Source organism: Hemiscyllium ocellatum, chromosome 18 (genome assembly GCF_020745735.1).
Source record: "Hemiscyllium ocellatum isolate sHemOce1 chromosome 18, sHemOce1.pat.X.cur, whole genome shotgun sequence".
Taxonomy (NCBI): Eukaryota; Metazoa; Chordata; class Chondrichthyes; order Orectolobiformes; family Hemiscylliidae; genus Hemiscyllium; species Hemiscyllium ocellatum.
Window position 1 is genome coordinate 23678838 of NC_083418.1, and position 18439 is coordinate 23697276.

The 18439-nt window shown below is 44.3% G+C and overlaps 1 protein-coding gene across 4 annotated transcripts in view; it reads left to right on the forward strand.

Moving 5' to 3' along the window:
- Positions 1-18439, forward strand: part of b4galnt4a (beta-1,4-N-acetyl-galactosaminyl transferase 4a) — a 691590-nt gene that overhangs the window by 576683 nt on the left and 96468 nt on the right. For all 4 annotated transcript variants that reach the window (XM_060838421.1, XM_060838422.1, XM_060838423.1 and 1 more), the window contains one exon: positions 8842-8982. In XM_060838421.1, coding sequence (XP_060694404.1) covers positions 8842-8982 — 141 coding nt within the window. The remainder of the gene's footprint in view (positions 1-8841; positions 8983-18439) is intronic.

The following is an 18439-nucleotide window of genomic DNA, read 5'->3' on the forward strand; positions in this document are numbered from 1 at the left end:
CTTGTGGGCCATGCAGGAAAGTGTACAGCTTGTTTAAATAAGTGTGAATGGTCAGTCTGATGGCACCTCGCATGTCCGTTCTCTGCCCCATCTTATCACACATCACTCCTGGAACAGCTTGGCGCTCAGTGATTCATCACTGAAATACCTTTGCACCCATGCTATCTTTACTATGCCACAGTACACTAGGACATGCGCTGGCATTCCTAAACTACCCGGTTAGTCACGGACAGAGTTGCAACATGATACATCGCGATTCTTTGACAGGGACCCTGAGGTTCTGGTTGATGGTGTGGTACAGAGAAGAGGATTTCTGTTTCTGGAAAACTGCTACAGGAGGCCACAGCACCAGATCCTGCAGCCTGGACTAAGGTCACTTCCCAAGTCAGTGCCAGTACAAGAGTGTAGTGGAATGGCCAACAATGCTGCAACAATGACCATGACTACCTCCATTCTGCTAAATGCCATACTTGCTCTTTGCCATGTCACATTCTCTCTATCTTTGCTACCTTCCACCAAGAGTCAGTCCCTAACCCTCGCAATGTTGCCTGAGACACCTTCCAATAGCCCCTCTCCCCACGCAGCCTCCCACACCAATAGCTCTGCATGCCCTCAATGCTGCCTCCTTAGTCCTCCACTTCACCTTACCACCTTGCCCCACATGCAGCTGTGCTAACCAATGTGGCACCCACCTGTCATCTTACTCCCTTCACCATCACTGTACCCCCTTTTCTCATTGTATACCTGTGTCAAGAGAGAGATACCCTGTATGTTTGTGGATTTGGACCAGACCAAACCCCCTTTCAGTAAATCGAGATCACCTCGACCCTAACTTTTTCTTACTAACTGACAGGTGTGAGGTGTTATAATCCAGATGTATTTTGATTGGTTACACTTTAAGCAAAACACACTTTATTTTACTCTACAGTTAAAATGCAGTCAAAAGATGGAAGCATTGGAATAACTTAATCCTACTGCAAAACTTAACAGAACAATAGATTATTTAACTGTTAAAAAGCAACTGTTTCAATGTAGTAACATCCCATAAACACACCCTTGGCAAAGACAATGTCAGCAAAATAGTTTGTCTCACGTGTGATTCTGGCAGCAGGAAGAGAACCCCAGCTTTTTTAGCTGTAACAGAGATAAATATGTAGCAGCTTCGATAACCAGCCTGAAGAACCCAGTAACTGCTGAAAGCTAAACTAAAATCCTAGTTCTGTGGGAGCCTGACTCCACCCATTTATGCTGCTTTTATTGTTTCAACATTTTTAATTAATAAAAAACCCAAGGCCTGTTTAGTTCATTGGCTTTGAACAGACCGCACATGACCTCTGTTTCAACCTCTCTTCATTAAAGAAAAGGAAAAAATATATATCGTGAAGCCACAGTATGGTCACAGGAAGTGGTGGGGGTTACTGGCATCAGCTTCCTGTGCCTTGGGCTCTGGAAAATCCAGGTCCTCTCAGGAGCAGACTGGGCCTGTTCTTGTGGGCAGGCAGAAACACTCATGTCTAATGAGTGAGTACTGTCCTGCATGGCACTTTCACTGCCCCTTTAAAACCCCGTTGTCACTCTCAAGTATTGCACACCACTTCTAACCCCTGGCTGCCAGAATTTGTCCAGCAGGTTCTGTAAGCATTGCTATCACACCCTGTGAAGAAATGGCAGGCCATGGAAGAACTGCCCTCCTGGCCCACTGAGGACGAGAGTACCGAGGTGTCAGGGGATCCCCCTGCAGCTCCCATCAGCTCCAACCCTGACCCTTCGGTGGGAATTATTGAGTTAGAGAGTGTGGGTATGCAGCTGGTGTGCTGCCTCATTGCCACTCGCCTACAGCTGACCAATGCAGAAACAGTCCAGACCGCTGGCACTCACAGGATTGCCACAGACCAGGCACTGGGCAAGTGATGCCCCTGTGCTCTCACCCCTGAGTGTTTTCAGGCAAATGCCGAGAAGGAGCGGCAAGGAGCTTTGGAATGCAAAAGCCCTCCTTCCTGAGAATCAACACAACATGTCAAACAACAGTCTGTCTGCTCCGTTGACAAGTTGGTGGCTGGCATTGGAAGCCTGGGCCAGTACCCTCAGCTGCTGGAGATACCCAACATCCCTACTCCACTGCCCTACCCACTGGCATGTCAACAAGGGAACGGAAGCCCTTGACCCTAGACCAGGCATGCGCCCCCACCCCTCCCTCCTCACAAGGAGACAGGATGGTGCCAGGAGGAACCCAGTCAGAGGAGAAATCACGCACAAGGCCCTTGGCCACCCGGGACACTCCACCCTGCCTGCCCACCTCTGACCTTTGGAAATCCAAAATGAGGAAGGTCAACTTGCTTCTGGCAAGAAGACTCAGGGGATGCCTGGCTCATCCAGTCTGAAGCCACCCCCTCCCAGGGTCACCAAACCAAACCTCCATGGTCAATGGCCTCTGCACCAGAGAAGCCTCTATCAATGCCAGCTGCAGAACCAGGAGTGCACTTAGATGTAGTGTAAGGGGGAGAGAAAAGAAAACTCGTTGAGGGCAGTTTGGTGACACGGGTGAAGAAGGCTTTCTTGTTCAGCGCACATTGTAGATTTTTCCTACCGTGCGGGAACAGGCCATCTGGCCCAACAAGTCCATACCAACTCTCTGAAGAGCATCCCACCCAGACTCGCCCCCGTCATGCTCCATTTCCCACAATTAACCCACCTCACTTGCATGTCCCTGACCACTATGGGCAATTTAGCATGGCCAATCCACCTAATCTCCACACCCCTGGACTGTGGGAGAAAACCGGAGGAAACCCACGCAGATGCAGGGAGAATGTGCAAACTCATACAGACAGTCGAGGCTGGAATCAAACCCAGGTACCCGGCGCTGTGAGGCAGCAGGGCTAACCACAGAGCCACAATGCCACGCCAGATCAACTTCCATTGATCTGCTTGTGAGTCTCTCTGGCCAGGCACTTAATTCCATTCTCACCCCATCCAGCAGCAGTTCACGGCCGCAAAGAGACTTCAGGGATTGAGGTTTACACCGAGAGCAGATTACAACAGTGACAAACAATGCATCCACACAACACCGTGTGCTGCTAACACTTTGGACCCTCCTGGGTAATGATCCATCATGTCTGGCTCCCTCTATGTGCTTGGGTGTAGTGGCCAAAGAGTTCACCAGCAGTGGCTGTACCAGGGAGGTGCCAATGTGTCACACTGCCAGGGAGTAGGATTGGAACCTATGGGGATTGCCTGTGACCTCTGCATGACCCCTTTAAAAGCCCAATGAAAGGTGCATGTTGCAGCCATCCTCCCACCGAGATACTCACCCCACCCACTCTGAGAATTGTCACAGCCATTTTCTTAACCCCCCCCCCCGCGGCTCACTGCGCACTTTCAATTTCTAGCACGATGGAAGGCAACAATCAGCGATTCCCACCAACCCCCAGTTCCCAGCTGATCCCCAAATATCTACACTCCCCTTCCTAGCAGATGTACCTGTCAACCCCATAGGGTTCACACTTCCACCAAGGCTGACATCCACCTCCACCTGCCTAGGCTTCCCAGCCAAACTCTGCCTTACAAGGTGACCATGTCTGGGTTGGTCATTCGCTGCCTGCTCCTGCTGCTCGAAGCCAGGGTGATCCTGCTCCTGATCTTTGACTGCACCCCTTTCCCTTTGTTTTACAATTTACACAAGCTGTCTTTGCTGTGTACGTAGTTGGCAAATGGAGGACGTGTGAGGTTGACTTAGCACACTGTCACATAACAGGATGCAAACCCTCTAGGCCAAGGATTGCAACAAGGTTACCTGTCTGGTTGTGTGACTGTGCTAATTGACGTGTCAAGGCAAGGCAGGAATTCTGCGAGCAATCTGATAGGTGCTCCATGAGCAAGCGCTGAAAGAGCAAGCGAGCATGTCTGAAATGCAGCCAAGTCCAGGGGGTGAACTGAGGGCTTCTTCTTGTGCGCAAGGTATTTCTGCTGCACCCTTTCAGTGCAGACTGCTGATGCTCCCTGCAATGCAAGCGTATGCTTCCATGTCACACTGTCAGTGAATAGCAGGAGTACAGGGAATGGGCTGCCAGATGGTGTGTGCTGATGTTCATGGGGGATGGTTGGCGCCCATGGGTTGAGCCCTGTGCTGCAGTTTGGTCAGAGGCAACATGGAAATATTTGGAGCAAACAGTGAACTGGATTCACCAGGTACATGTTGTGGTTTCCTTCATTGATTGGCACAGTTGCTCAGTGGTTCGCACTGCTGCCAGTGACCTGGGTTCAATTCCCGGGTGACTGTCTATGTGGAGTTTGCACATTCCACCAATGTTTTCTGGGTGCTCCAGTTTCTTCCCACAGTCCAAAGATGTGCAGATTAGGTGAATTGGCCATGCTAAACTACCCATTGTGTCCAGTGATGTGTAGGTTAGGTGGATTAGCCATGGGAAATGCAGGGTTACAGGAATAGAGTAGGTGGGTGGTTCTGTGTGGGATGCTCTTTGGAAGGTCACTGTGGACATGATGAGCCAAATGGCCTGCTTCCACACACTAGGGATTCTATACTTACCTGTGACTTGAATTCTCCCACCATCCACCTTGTTTGGTGAGTTTGGAAAAATGGGATTGTGAATACCAATGAGGCGAGTTGTGTTTAACAAGCATTAATTCCCTGCCTAATGAGAATCTTACCACCCCACTTGTCAAAAGTATAGAAGACAGAGTGAGATGATCTCCTCCAAAATGGGCCTAGCCTAATGTGCTACACATTCCTCTGACCCTTATAAGATTCTGCCCAAAATTTCTAATGTGATCTGAGAGGGTGTAAGTCATGCACTGACGGGTGGCTTTTGCAACAGGAAATGCATGTATGAAGAAATTGTTGCAAGAGGAAGGACATCTCACAAAGAATATTTTGGACTTAATATGGAGCTCTTTGTTTTGATAACTGGTTTAATATATTGTTGTCTTGAACTAAAGATGGACAAGAAAATCTGATTATTATGCGTTAATTTTGTTTCATTATGTGCAAGTGGTGAGCATTCACTGAAGATGCCAGAGTGCTCCTACAGATACAAACAGACTGTAAGTGTGGTTGTTTTGTTCAGCAGTGCACGTGTGTGTTTATCTCTGCAAATAAAATGCTTATAAAAGAATGTAAAGATTGGCGCTAGTTCTCCCCTTCACCTTCTGATTTTTTGGAAGATATCACTGTGTCTCTCTTTTCTGAATTCTGTTTAAAATTTACACATCAGTCACATTGAGCTGAGTTTCTTACACTAATGGTAACACCAGCTGTCCAGCCAACTGAGCTAACCGACCCCCGACATCAATATGCTTTTTTTATTGGATCACATTAATTGGATAGGACGAATTGTGTGTTGTCAGTACTTTTTACTGCCTTATGCATATGTGTTATATCTTTTCAAATCAGTTTTTTTTTGTCTACCGGATGATTAGTTGATGTTTTTGCTATTATTTTATACTTACAGAAACAGGAATTTTATTCTTTGATGGTTTTGACTGCACATATTGTGTTAAATCATGGTATATGTAAAGATGGAGAAAGTGAGGACTGCAGATGCTGGAGATCAGAGTCAAGATTAGAGTGGTGCTGGGAAAGCACAGCAGGTCAGGCAGCATCCAAGGAGCAGGAGAATTGACGTTTCAGGCATAAGCCCTTCATCAGGAATCCTGATTCTCCTGCTCCTCGGATGCTGCCTGACCTGCTGTGCTTTTCCAGCACCACACTCTCGACTGCATGCAAAGATGTACAGTTAAAACCATGTATTGTGTTTTATTTGTGTCAAATTTTATATCATTGCACTTGATTGAATAATGGGCCTATCACTGGTAAATCAGGAAATCCAAGTTAAAGACTTTTGGAGGTACGTGAGAGGATTCTGTTTCTGCTTTAGAAATGAGTTAGTCCCAACAGGAAATATAATCTCTCACATTGCGTCTCTCTGGCTGCAGCTCAGGCAACAGCTAGGCTGACATTTCAACAGAGTTATTAATGCGACTCCGGCATAAAAGAACCATTTTCCCGCCTTAGTGTATGTCCAAAGATTACATTTCAAGTGCCGTCCATCATTACATCTGTTAATAATATAATCTGTTAATTAATTCAGTAAAAAGCCCTGATAGATGTTTTCCTGTTGCATCCCATTTTTTGCTGTCACTAAAAGCCAATCAAACTCTATCAATGGTAAACTGAATAAAAATGAATGGCATGATGTGATGCGCAGCCATTAAGACACCAACTTTCAGTCTCAATTCTACACTGGGGCTGGATAATCTCAGGGGGACAATATACTTAGTCCATGGGCTGTAAAACCAAGGAAAGTAATTTTTACCACAGAAACAGAGGGGTTTGGATTGTGTGATAAGTTAACATTTTTAAAACATCAAATGAAAAATTGGTAATTAAATCAGCCCACCTCCAGTTTTAACTGAGTTTATCAGTTGATCATGATATGGTGTGTTGATCACGAAGAAAAAATCCGAAGAGGGCTGTGTTTCTTCACTTCAGCATGCTATCTATATTTAACTGATGTTGTCCAGAATTTCCTGGCCTTAATTGGGAAGTCAAGCAGGTAAAAGGATGTGAGGAGTATGGGATCAGTAGGGTAATTTTTTTAGAGCATTGTTTGTGAGCCTTATGTAGCAAGAGTCTTTGCTCTGGTCCAAACTAGCTATCCTGCAAGACACCCAGTAATGTAGTGAACTCCCCAGCTCCTCAATCTCTGGCTTTCCAGGATCACCGACTACTTCAACCTGACCATCTCAATCACAGCTTACACCAACACATCTCCTGCCAAACCATGCTTTACCACCAGCAGTCAGCATGTCTGCAGCATGTTCACCATCCTCCTTGAAGCACTCTCATTCCTTCAGCCTGCTCTGAACGTCCAACTACTACACGGTGGCACGGTGGCACAGTGGTTAGCACTGCTGCCTCACAGCGCCAGAGACCTGGGTTCAATTCCTGCCTCAGGCGACTGACTGTGTGGAGTTTGCACGTTCTCCCCATGTCTGCGTGGGTTTCCTCCGGGTGCTCCGGTTTCCTCCCACGGTCCAAAGACGTGCTGGTCAGGTGAATTGGCCATGCTAAGTTGCCCGTAGTGTTAGGTAAGGGGTATATGTAGTGGTATGGGTGGGTTGCGCTTCGGCGGGTCGGTGTGCACTTGTTGGGCCGAAGGGCCTGTTTCCACACTGTAAGTAATCTAATCTACACATTGACATAATTCGAAATGTACATCGGTAAACCAGATTGGTTGTTTGGTGAGTGAATAAAAATTAAAATTTCTTTACCATCCAAAGCCTACCCATCCCAATCACCAAACAACAGCCAATCACCCCAATGAATGCCTGAGTTCTTGACCAGAATAGAAGTCACCATTCCCTCACCTGACAACTTCTCAGTCACTCTCAGTTTTGCTTTGAATGATCACAGAATCGATTGTGTTAGGGTGCCCTCCTGCATTAGTATTGGGTGTGAGTGAGCAAGTCATGATGCTGTTGACCCATTTCACAAAGAACTGCAGAAGCCTGTGGAACTGTACCTCACTATCCTTGCCAGCAGGAAAGAAGAGAAAAGAGAATTAAGCACTGATCAGAACTGGATGTAGGTTTGTTCGCTGAGCTGGAAGGTTCATTTTCAGATGTTTCATCAGCATACTAGGTAACATCTTCACTGAGCCTCTGAACGAAATACTGCTAATGATTTCTGCTTTCTATTCACAAGTTAGGCAGAGACCCTTTAATGATAGCAAACAGCTTTGATCTTTCTCTATGTATGGTAGCCACTCAAAAGGACAGATTTATGTTTACTGTACTCCTTATGTACTCACAGCTGTATGAGCAAATCCAATTCTAACTCCATTTACAAATTACCCTCGTGAGTCAGATCTGAAGCAGCGAGGAGACCCGAGTACAGGAAGGAGCTAGACTGCTTTGTGGTCTGGTGCAAAGACCAATTTCTCCCTCAATATCAGCAAACGAAAGGAGCTGGTCATCGACTTCAGGAAGCAGGAAGGACGGCAGGACACATCCCTGTCTGTGTCAATGGTGCTGAGGTGGAGATGGTCAAGAGCTTCAAACTCCTATAAGTAAATATCACCAACGGTCTGTCCTGGTCCACCCATGTCGACGGTATAGTCAAGAAAGCACACCAACCCCTCGATTTCCTCAGAAGGCTCAGTAAATTCAGCATGTCCGCAAAAACTCTTACCAATTTTTATAGATGCACCATAGAAAGCATCATATCCGGGTGCATCACAGCTTGGTCTGGCAACTGCTCTGCCCAAGACCACAAGAAGCTACAGAAAGTTGTGAATGCAGCCAAGTCCATCACAAAAACCAAACCTCCTTCCATTGACTCCATCTACACCTCCCACTGCTTTGGGAAAGCAACCAACATAATCAAACACCCCTCCCACCCTGGTTATACTCTCTCAGCCACCTTCCACAATAAAAAGAGACAAAAGTTTGAAAACACATACCAACAGATTCAAGAACAGCTCCTTCCTCACTGGATCTCTCATATATTAGAGTTGACCTCTCTCTGCACTTTCTCTGTAGCTGTAATGTTACGTTCTGCATTCTGTTCTATTGCCCTGATGTACTTATGTAAGATATGATTTGTCTGGTTAGCATGCAGTACAACACTTTTCACTGAATCTTGGTACATGTGGCAATAATAAATCACATCAAATCAAAATGAAGTATTTCTTTATGATTGACAAGTCTGCAGCACAATTATGTGTTTGCTAAAATTGCAGATAGGTTTTGCCTCCCATGCCCTTAATACTATATTGTTTTTCCAGCTGTGCGTACTGAGTGTGCAAATTCATTTTTTAATCATAGATGAATCGTCACGGAAGATGAACAGTGTTGATCATATCCCACAAACCCGTGCAAGTCATGCTGGAGGTAACAAGATAGTACGCCGAGAGTTGCATGCGGCTGATATGCTCAAACCAGATCCCAGGGACACCTTCTTTCTGAGTGAGTTCTGTTTATATTTTCTGTGTCGTTAGATATGGATTGGAACCCATTTAGACATTTTAAAACTGCTTTTCTGATAGGTTTTGATGATTAGTTGTCATTTTTTTCCTCACTTCTCTCTGTTTTGCTAGCTAAAGACTGAATTTAAAAATGATTACTCCTGACCATAGTAATTCAGACTATTTCAGAAAAGTGGGTGAATTTTCAACAAGCATTAGAGGTGTAATAGTATAAAGGGAGAGCTGACAGTAAATGGGCCAGTCACAGGGTGAGGCGAATGCTGAGGACAGCAACTTCTTGCAGCAGTTATCTTGGAGATTTTGTTGGTCAGATATTCGCTAATGTGTGCACCCTCATGGAAGACAACTTTTATTTTTAAATTCATTCACAGGATATGAGCATCATTTATTGTCCATCCCTAATTGTCCAGGAGAATGTGTTAGCGAGCTGCCTGCTGTACTACTCCAAATGGTGGACATTTGGAGCCCACAGCTGTATTAGCCGGGCCACAAATGCTTTGTACTGAAGAACATCCCATCAAGTCAAAAAGGATGCAGCCAGTCAAGCCTGGAAATCTGGAGGCTTTGTTTTAATGACTGGATTGCCTCAGGTTTAGGGCATTGAATGACTGGATCCATTTGCTGATCAAGGTCCCTGTGGACTGGCCAAGTCTATTTGCTAATTGCTTTGACTTGCAGCTGGTATGCAACCACCATAAGAGGATCCTGCGAAGTTTCCATGGAGCTGTCACGATGCTGTTATCCTCTGCCATCCTCAGCTGCCTTAATTCTGAACGCCTCCACACCTTCATAGTGGATGGCTGCTGGGTGACAAGAGGTACCTCTAGCTCCAGCCAAACTCCCATTCTTCACCACTGCCCTTCCATGTACTGTTCCCTCCCAAATCCACTGCTTTAATCTTGAGACTATCTAAAACTCTGCAGACCTTGTCCTAATTCAGTTCTGACCCATTCTGATATTACCCCATTCTCATTGATCTACACTGACTTCCATTTAAGCAATGCTTTGGTTTAAATTTTTCCATTCAGAAACCACAGTGACTTTTGACTCTTCTTATCTCTGTTATCACCTCCAACTTCACAACCCTCCAAGATATTTATGCTCTCTAATATTGACCTCTGAAGAATCCCTGATGTAATTTATGTTGTCCTGCCTTCTGAGGCCCTTACATCTAGTATTCTCTACATAAGACTCAATGCAATAATCCTCATCCTCACTTTCCTCTGTCAGAGCTTCTTAAACGTAGCTTTGTTCATCTACACTAATATCTCCTGAAGCGATTTGGTGTCAAACTTACTTTGTAATGCTCCTGTGAAGTGCATGAAAGGTGCTACGTAAATAGAAGTTGTTGGTGTCGCTGTATTTGTTATGTTCTGAATGTGTGTGAGAGCTAGTTTGAGGAGCTTAGTGAGGGGAGATGAGTCAGAGGTTTTATAAGCTGCATATTTATTGCTTTCCACTGCAGGAGAGTTTAACAATTTAGCGTTTCTCACTGTGAGACCTACATTTCTTTATTCTGTGTCGAGTTAATTACTCGCTGAAGTTGTGTATCATCTCCATTCCATGCTTTTAGTGAGTCTTCTAAAATTGAAATGATGAGGTGGCATCAGTAGCCAGTCTACAAAACAAAGGTGGGCTGCCCACATCACTCAAGAATACTATTGCTTATTGGACCACAGAAAGCACACTCCAGAGCATGATGAATGAGGTTGCCTATTGGATATGACCGATGACAGGGAACAGAACGATATGTCTAGTGCAAAGAAACAAAAGTGGTGACATTAACCTGGCGTCAGCAAAGTAGAAATTGTTCAATTTTCCCAGAGCTAATAAAGGCAAGCATAAGTTTGTTATGCACTTACTAGACCAGAGGGCTGCTCTCTCATTAGAGAGGGAGAGGCGCTGGTGGTGGTTTAACGTGAGTGTCAATATGCCTCAGGTGAGGGGAGAGATTGAGAAGGAGAGTCCTTCATTGTAACCTCAAACAGTGCAGGAATAGAACGCACACTGCGTTACAAATCAGCCATCCAGCCAACTGAGCTAACCAGTCCTGCGACTGCAAAAGAAAGTTTTGCGAACAGTCCTGAACATGCATTCTGCAGGTTCGGTTGTCTTTGTTGAAATCATTTTGGACAGGCTTGCGATTATTCGTTGTTAAGAAATGAATTCTCATATTGAAAGTGCTTTTGAGTGAAGGAGATCACCGTCTTAAAAATTATACCTTTGTTGATCATGGATAAATACTTACGTCAGTAGCCTGTTGTCCTTTGAACCCACTAAAATCACAAACTACTTTACATCTGTTAGATGTCGAAACCTGAGCATGTTTCTAATGAGAAATGGCAGATTGAGAGGATCTAATCAAGATATTACAGTAAATAACTGCTGCCAAGCGAAGACTTCCTTTGTATTGTGCATAATGACACCAAGCACAGCCATAAATAGCTCAAATAAGAGCTATTAAGTCCTCTGGTGCTAAAAATAGTTCATGAATAATATATAATCAGTGATATTATATTTGTAGAGGTATATTAAAAGATCTAGACAGAACTCATAAAATCTGTAACACAGGAGTCATAACACAAGAGTCTCCACTTCCAGCTAGAGTGCTTTGTTTAAAAATGCACCAACTGCTCAGTTCACTGAATGTCACACACCCCTCTCTGTGTTACTGCCTGATGTAATCTGAATCATCCCATCAACACACTGTTAGACATCATACATGCTTACTGCAGCACTCTCTGACATACCCTGCCAGATCACTACTACACTCTCTGATATACCTTGTGCTGATCACTCTAATACTGAAAGACCCTTGTCCTTCTTTGTAACACTCTCAGACCATGCTCACAATTTTTCTTCCTTCTGACCATCTAAATCTGTGGATACAGAAAATCAAGGCCAGAAACAGAGCAATCAATGCAGAGGCCCCATTGTCTTTTCAAATTGAAGATTTTCATCAACAGAGGGCCATAAACAACATCTCTGATCCACCTGAAACCTTTCTCCAAAGTCATTTAACTTTCTGTTATCAGGATGTGGAGGTGTTGGTGTTGGACTGGGGTGGACAAAGTTAAAAATCACACAACACCAGATTATAGTCCAACAGGTTTATTCAAAAGTACAAGCTTTCGGCACATTGCTCCTTTATCAGGTAGCTAGTGGGGCAGGGTATTGTAAAAATCAAAGTGCCATACAACTGATGCAATGTATTGAACAAACCTAGATTGTTGTTTAGTCTCTAATCACTTAGAATGAGAAAGCAAGTTTCAGTTGATTAATATGTAAATCAGAGAATTTCTTTCGAGTCACAGCCCAAGATAACTTAAGGTTTTATCAGTATATAGAAAAAAGTGACGCTCAGTTCAGACAATGCATTAAAGGTGTGAGGTTAGAATCTGTCTGTATCCCAACCTTGAGTCAGATTGGTTCTATTTCCAAAGTAGGAATTTATAAAATATCACATTGACTGACTGTCTCCAGATTGGGTGCTTTTTGAACAAAATAGAATGTATCTGCAAATACAAATCTACAAATGCTCATTCGCCCCATAGACTTGCTTGTGTTATGTGCATATGTGTGTATGCGTGTGAGGGAGAGGGAAAGAGTGTGTGTGAGCATGTGTGACTGTATCCTTGATAGAGTTTGTGGGCAAGTGAGAGAGTATATGCCTATGAGATGGTGTGTGTGTGTGTGTGTGTGTGTGTGTGTGTGTGTGTGTGTGTGTGTGTGTGTGTGTGTGTGTGTGTGTGTGTGTGTGTGTGTGTGTGTGTGTGAGAGAGAGAGAGAGCATGTGTATGAGAGAGGGAGTATGTGAGTGTGATCATGTGTGAGAGTGTGTCTGTATTTGTACTTATGGGGTCACCTGTAGTGTAACAAGAACCCAAGATCCTGGTTGAGGCCATCCGGGATCATGGGTTCATGTCACATGACAGCTGACCCCACAAGTACACAAGCACACAACCTCTCGCGCACACTCACTTCGCCCCACCACTCCTCCACGCGCACACATTTCCTCTCCCATATATATATATATATATATATATAAATAAGTCCATGGGGTGAATTTCCTCCACTACTGGATGCATGGTAGCAGTAGTGTGTACCATCTACAATCATGCAGTGCAGCAACTTGTTCTTTGATAATACTTTCCAATCTCCCTAATCTTTATACCTTGAAGGGTCAGGCTTAGGACAGGGACAGCGGATACATAGGAGCATTGCCACTTGTAAATCTCCTTCTCACACAGACACCTTTCTGACCTGGAGTAATATCACTGATTCTTAGTACCCAGTGGGTCAAAAACCTAAACTTACTCCCATTAACAACACAATGGTTGTGCCTAGAGCCCAGGTACTATGGCAGTTTAAAAGGCAGCCGCCACCACCTACAGGACAATTATGGATGGGGCACTAAATGTTTGCATTACTGCTGATGCTCATTGTAACACAGCCTAGTGTATCTTGCATCCTTGCTGTAGTTTTCTCTAATAAGCCTTACACTGCCCACTTAAATCTCTAATATAGAACAACCTCGATTATCTGAATGTGACAGGCGGGGAGTATTTTGTTCGGATCACGGATAACGTTTTTACAGGAACCTTGAGATCTTGTTCGGATAATCTGAAATTCGGATAATTGACGTTTGGATAACCAAGATTGTCCTGTATACTGATTACTGCATGCTCTCATGTACTACAATGCTCACTATAAAATCTACAATATATTTATTGTACACTTCAGTAGCACTCTCTAATATATCCGACATTACTCACTGTAACATTTTTTAATGGATCTTACACAACTCATCCAACATTCTCTAATGCATCTTACACTGCTCACTGTAATACTCACTAATAACATCCAAATTATTGATTGAAATACTCAGTGTTACAGTGTTCAGTGTAAAACGCTGTCATACATCTTACACGCTAAAATGGATAAGCAAGAGCAGAATACTATGAATGATGAAAATTGGAAATAAAAACTGAAAATGCTGGAAAACCTCAGCAAGTCTGGCTTTTGAGGAGAGAAGAAGAGAGGGTGGAATCTTCCCAGGCCCTGAACAACACTTGCAATGAAGTGTCAAGTGTGGCCAAATTGAGTGAGATTAGAGTAGTGCTGGAAAAGCACAGGTCAGGCAGCATCTGAGGATGTTTTGGATAAAAACCCTGATGAAGGGCTTTTGCCTGAAACGTTGATTTCCCTGCTCCTCAGATGCTGCCTGACCTGCTGTGCTTTTCCAGCACTACTCTAATCTTGACTCAATTTGGTCACACTTCACACTTCATAGCCCGTGTTGTTAGTGAGCAAAATTAGAGCACATGATATTGGGGCCAAGGTTTTGACTTGGATTGAAAATTAGCTGACTGACAGGAAGCAAAGAGTAGTCACACTTCATAGCCCGTGTTGTTAGTGAGCAAAATTAGAGCACATGATATTGGGGCCAAGGTTTTGACTTGGATTGAAAATTAGCTGACTGACAGGAAGCAAAGAGTAGTGATAAACGGGTCCCTTTCCAAATGGCAGGTGGTGACGAGTGGGGTACCACAAGGTTCAGTGCTGGGACCGCAGCTGTTTACAATACACATCAATTATATAGATGAAGGCATTGAAAGTGATATTAGCAAATTTCTGATGACACAAAGCTGGGTGGCAGGGTAAATTGTGAGGAGGATGTTATGAGAATACAGGGTCACTTGGGCAGGCTAGATGAGTAGACTGATGCATGGCAGATGCAGTTTAATGTGGATAAATGTGTGATTATCCATTTTGGTGGCAAGAATAGGAAGGCAGATTACTATCCAAATGGAGTCAAGTTAGGTAAAGGTGTTCTAGGTGTACATCAGTCCAGGTGTTCTTATACATCAGTCAATGAAAGCAAGCATGCAGGTACAGCAGGCAGTAATGAAAGCTAATGGCATGCTGGCCTTCATAACAAGAAGAATTGAATATAGGAGCAAAGAGGTCCTTCTGCAGCTGTACAGGGCCCTGGTGAGACCACACCTGGAGTATTGTGTGCAGTTCTGGCTAATGAGGGAGTGCTGCATAGGTTCACGAGGTCAATTCCCAGAATAGTGGGAAAGATTGGAGTGACTGGGCTTGTATACACTTGAGTTTAGAAGGATGAGAGGGTATTTGATTGAGATGTATAAAATTATTAATGGATTGGACACTCTGGAGACAGGAAGCTTGTTTCTGCTGATGGGTGAGTCCAGAACTAGAGGACACAGTTTAAAAATAAGGGGTAGGCCACTTAGAACAGAGTTGAGGAGAAATTTCTTCACCCAGAGAGTGGTGGGTGTATGGAATGCTCTGCCCCAGAAGGCACTGGAGGCCAAGTCTCTGGATACATTCAAGAAAGAGATGGGTAGAGCTCTTAGAGATAGTGGAATCAAGGGTTATGGGGTAAGGCAGGATTGTGGATGATCAGCCATGATCATAATGAATGGTGGTGCTGGCTCGAAGGGCTGAATGGCCTACTCCTGCACCTATTGTCTATTGTCTAATCTCCAGCATCTGCAGCACCCACTTTCGTCAAATTGAGTGAGGTGTCGAGCGAGGGCATTTCTCAACATTGGGAGCAACAAGTGACATTTCCAACTAAATTCCAGAAGTTGAGGTAAGATTCTTGCTAGAGAGCAGCAAGTGCCATATTAACAGGGATTAATGCTCATCATCACCCTCATTATTATCCAATCACATCTCATCAACACGTACGTTCACATGTTGCCATCCATTGGAGAGAAACTAGATGCTGGGTACTCTCAACATGAAAGACTCTATTTAACCACTAATTCTCCAGACTACCATCTTGGACACTGGGCACCGATGTCTCAGGGTATATGTCATGAGCAATGGCCACAGCCACACTCCATCCATGGACCCTGGCATCTGATATGTGCAAGCCTTTCCACACCTTCACGACCCACGGCTGATCCACTTACAGGACAGTTTTGCACTTTGGAGTGCAAGGACAACCATTACTGAAATGTAAGGGCATTTTGTGCACAGGGACGGATGCCCAGCTCACAGACTGGAACAAACTGCATCTCACAGCTGCTTCCTTGCTTCCTTACCATATATCAGGATGCTCATGGCACCCCTGCCTTGCCTTGCTTTTCCTTCCCTTTCAGTGCTTATCCAGAGCTAGCAAGGGCAAGTTCTGCCAACTTGGACTTGCCTTTTAGTGCATACACAAAGCTAGGAGGCATGTCATGGTTTTCAGCAGTCATCAGTCAGAGAGGTAGGTATATTGTTGTATGGCACTCTGCTATATCAGTCTCAGACCTGTACCACCAGCTGGTGGCATCTGTGGTGCTTCAAGCAAATAGCCATGTTTCAATGTTTAAGGAGAGTAGTCCTCAGTCAGATCCAGAGATACACTTCAGACAGGGGGTCCAGACACAGTAAATCAATCAAAGCAATATCAGCCCATTGGTCGGTGCATGATCATTCAGCTACTCAGGTCAGTCAAGACCATAGTGAGTAGGAATGCAAGTAGGCCGTTCTGCCCTTTGAGCCTGCTCCACCGTTTTGTAGGATCCTGGTTGATCCAACACTGCTCATGTCCTCTTTCCTGCCCTTTCCCCATAAGACTTCATTTCCCTACTGAGCAAGAATCAACCTCAGCTTTAAATGTACACAAGGACTCAGCCTTGCCACAACTCTCAATGGCAAGGAGTTCCAAAGACACTCAACCCTCTAAGAAAATAAATTCCTCCTCATTTCAGTCTTAAATTGGTACCCCTTTATGCTGAGAGGCTGCCATCTGGTCCTAGACTCTCCCATGAGGGGAAGCATCCTCTCAGCATTTACCTTGTCAAAACCCTGAAGAATCCTATATGTTTCAGTGAGATCACCTCTCATTCTGCTAAACTCCAGTGAGTAGAGTCCCAGGCTGTTTAGCCTTTGCTCATAAGACAATCCATCAATACCAGGGACCACTCTAGTCAACGTTCTCTGAACAGCCTCTTATGAAATGAAATCTTGCCTTAAATAAAGGGACCAAATCTGTACATAGTACTCCAGATGTGGTCTCAGTGGCATCTTGTACAGTTGCTGTAAGACTTTCCTACTCTTATACTCCAATCCACTTGACATAAGGGTCAACATTCCATTAGCCTTCCTGAGTAGCTACTGGCCCTGTGCAATGGCTTTCTGCGTTTTTCTTTGTCTTGCAGCTTTCTGCAGTGTTTCTCCATTTAAATAAAATTCTGTTCTCCCCTCCAAAATTAATAATGTTGCATCTTCCCTTATTATATTCCCTTGGCTTACTTGCTTCCCACTTAATCCATCACAAGGTCAGGATATCCTCCTTATTGGGGTGAGGTGTCAGGCAAAGGTCAGACATCCCATCACCCTCCTTGGCTCTTTCCATCTCACTGTGGGCTGTTTTCTCCCAGAATGAGAGAAAGGGAGGGATTGAGTGAGAAGCACAGTTATGAATGCTAGTACAGGTGGGAAGAAGGTTGTGAGGAGTCCCGGGTGAATGGGGAGTGGGCAGCACAGAGACCATGCAGAGTTAACAGTTTGGGACAGTTCAGTGGGTGAGAGGGAGTGAGGGAAGATGTTGCATGTGAAAGTGGGAGTGGTAGAGCATTAGGCTTGGTGGAAGGTGTACGCAGCAACAGAGAGAGAAAGAAAGTGAGTTTGAAATAGCAGAGAGATGGTAGGACCTCTGCTAGTGAGGTGGAGAAGGTTATTGACCTTCTTCCTACACTGCTGGGCATTCCTCCAGGTAGCTCTGACCGCAATGACTTGGAAGTGACTTGTAGTCTCCTCTGCCAGTCACTCTCCATCCCCCTATCCAGCAGGACCTGAAGGTCCTTGTCCATAAAGCAGGGCATTCATTTCCCCTTATCTGCCATATCCAGACAAATGACATGAACCATTTCAGTACTGTTGGTGTTAAGATTTAGCCACATTTAATATTTCATCAAAGCTTTTCAATTGTAGCGTACAGTAATATTTCCCACATTATTCATTAAATCATCTCTACAATGTCTTGCATTGATCAGTATAACACTCTTGAATAACTCCTACACTGCTAATTTAACACTCAAATGCAATAGAACCATCAGAGGATAACTTAATAGGAATCAAAATAAAAACATATCTAAACTAAAAGCTGTCAGTGAGCCATATAATTTAAATGTAATTGCAACTTTGACTCATTGTCATTAAAACATCTGCTTTCAACCATTCACTGTCTAAAATTTTGATCAAAAATAATTAGCAGGTTTCTCTAAGCAGGTGCTCCAAAATATAAAATAACCATCTCATATTTCAAATTGCAGTGAAGAAGATTTTTTTTCTCCAATGTAGAATATATTTTGCCCTTTACAGTGGGGTAAAATTGAAGACAACTTGGTTTTGCTAGGCCAAAGATCCTCCATTTCTCTTCCTTCGTTTTTGGAGTGTAGGGAAGGTTGAGG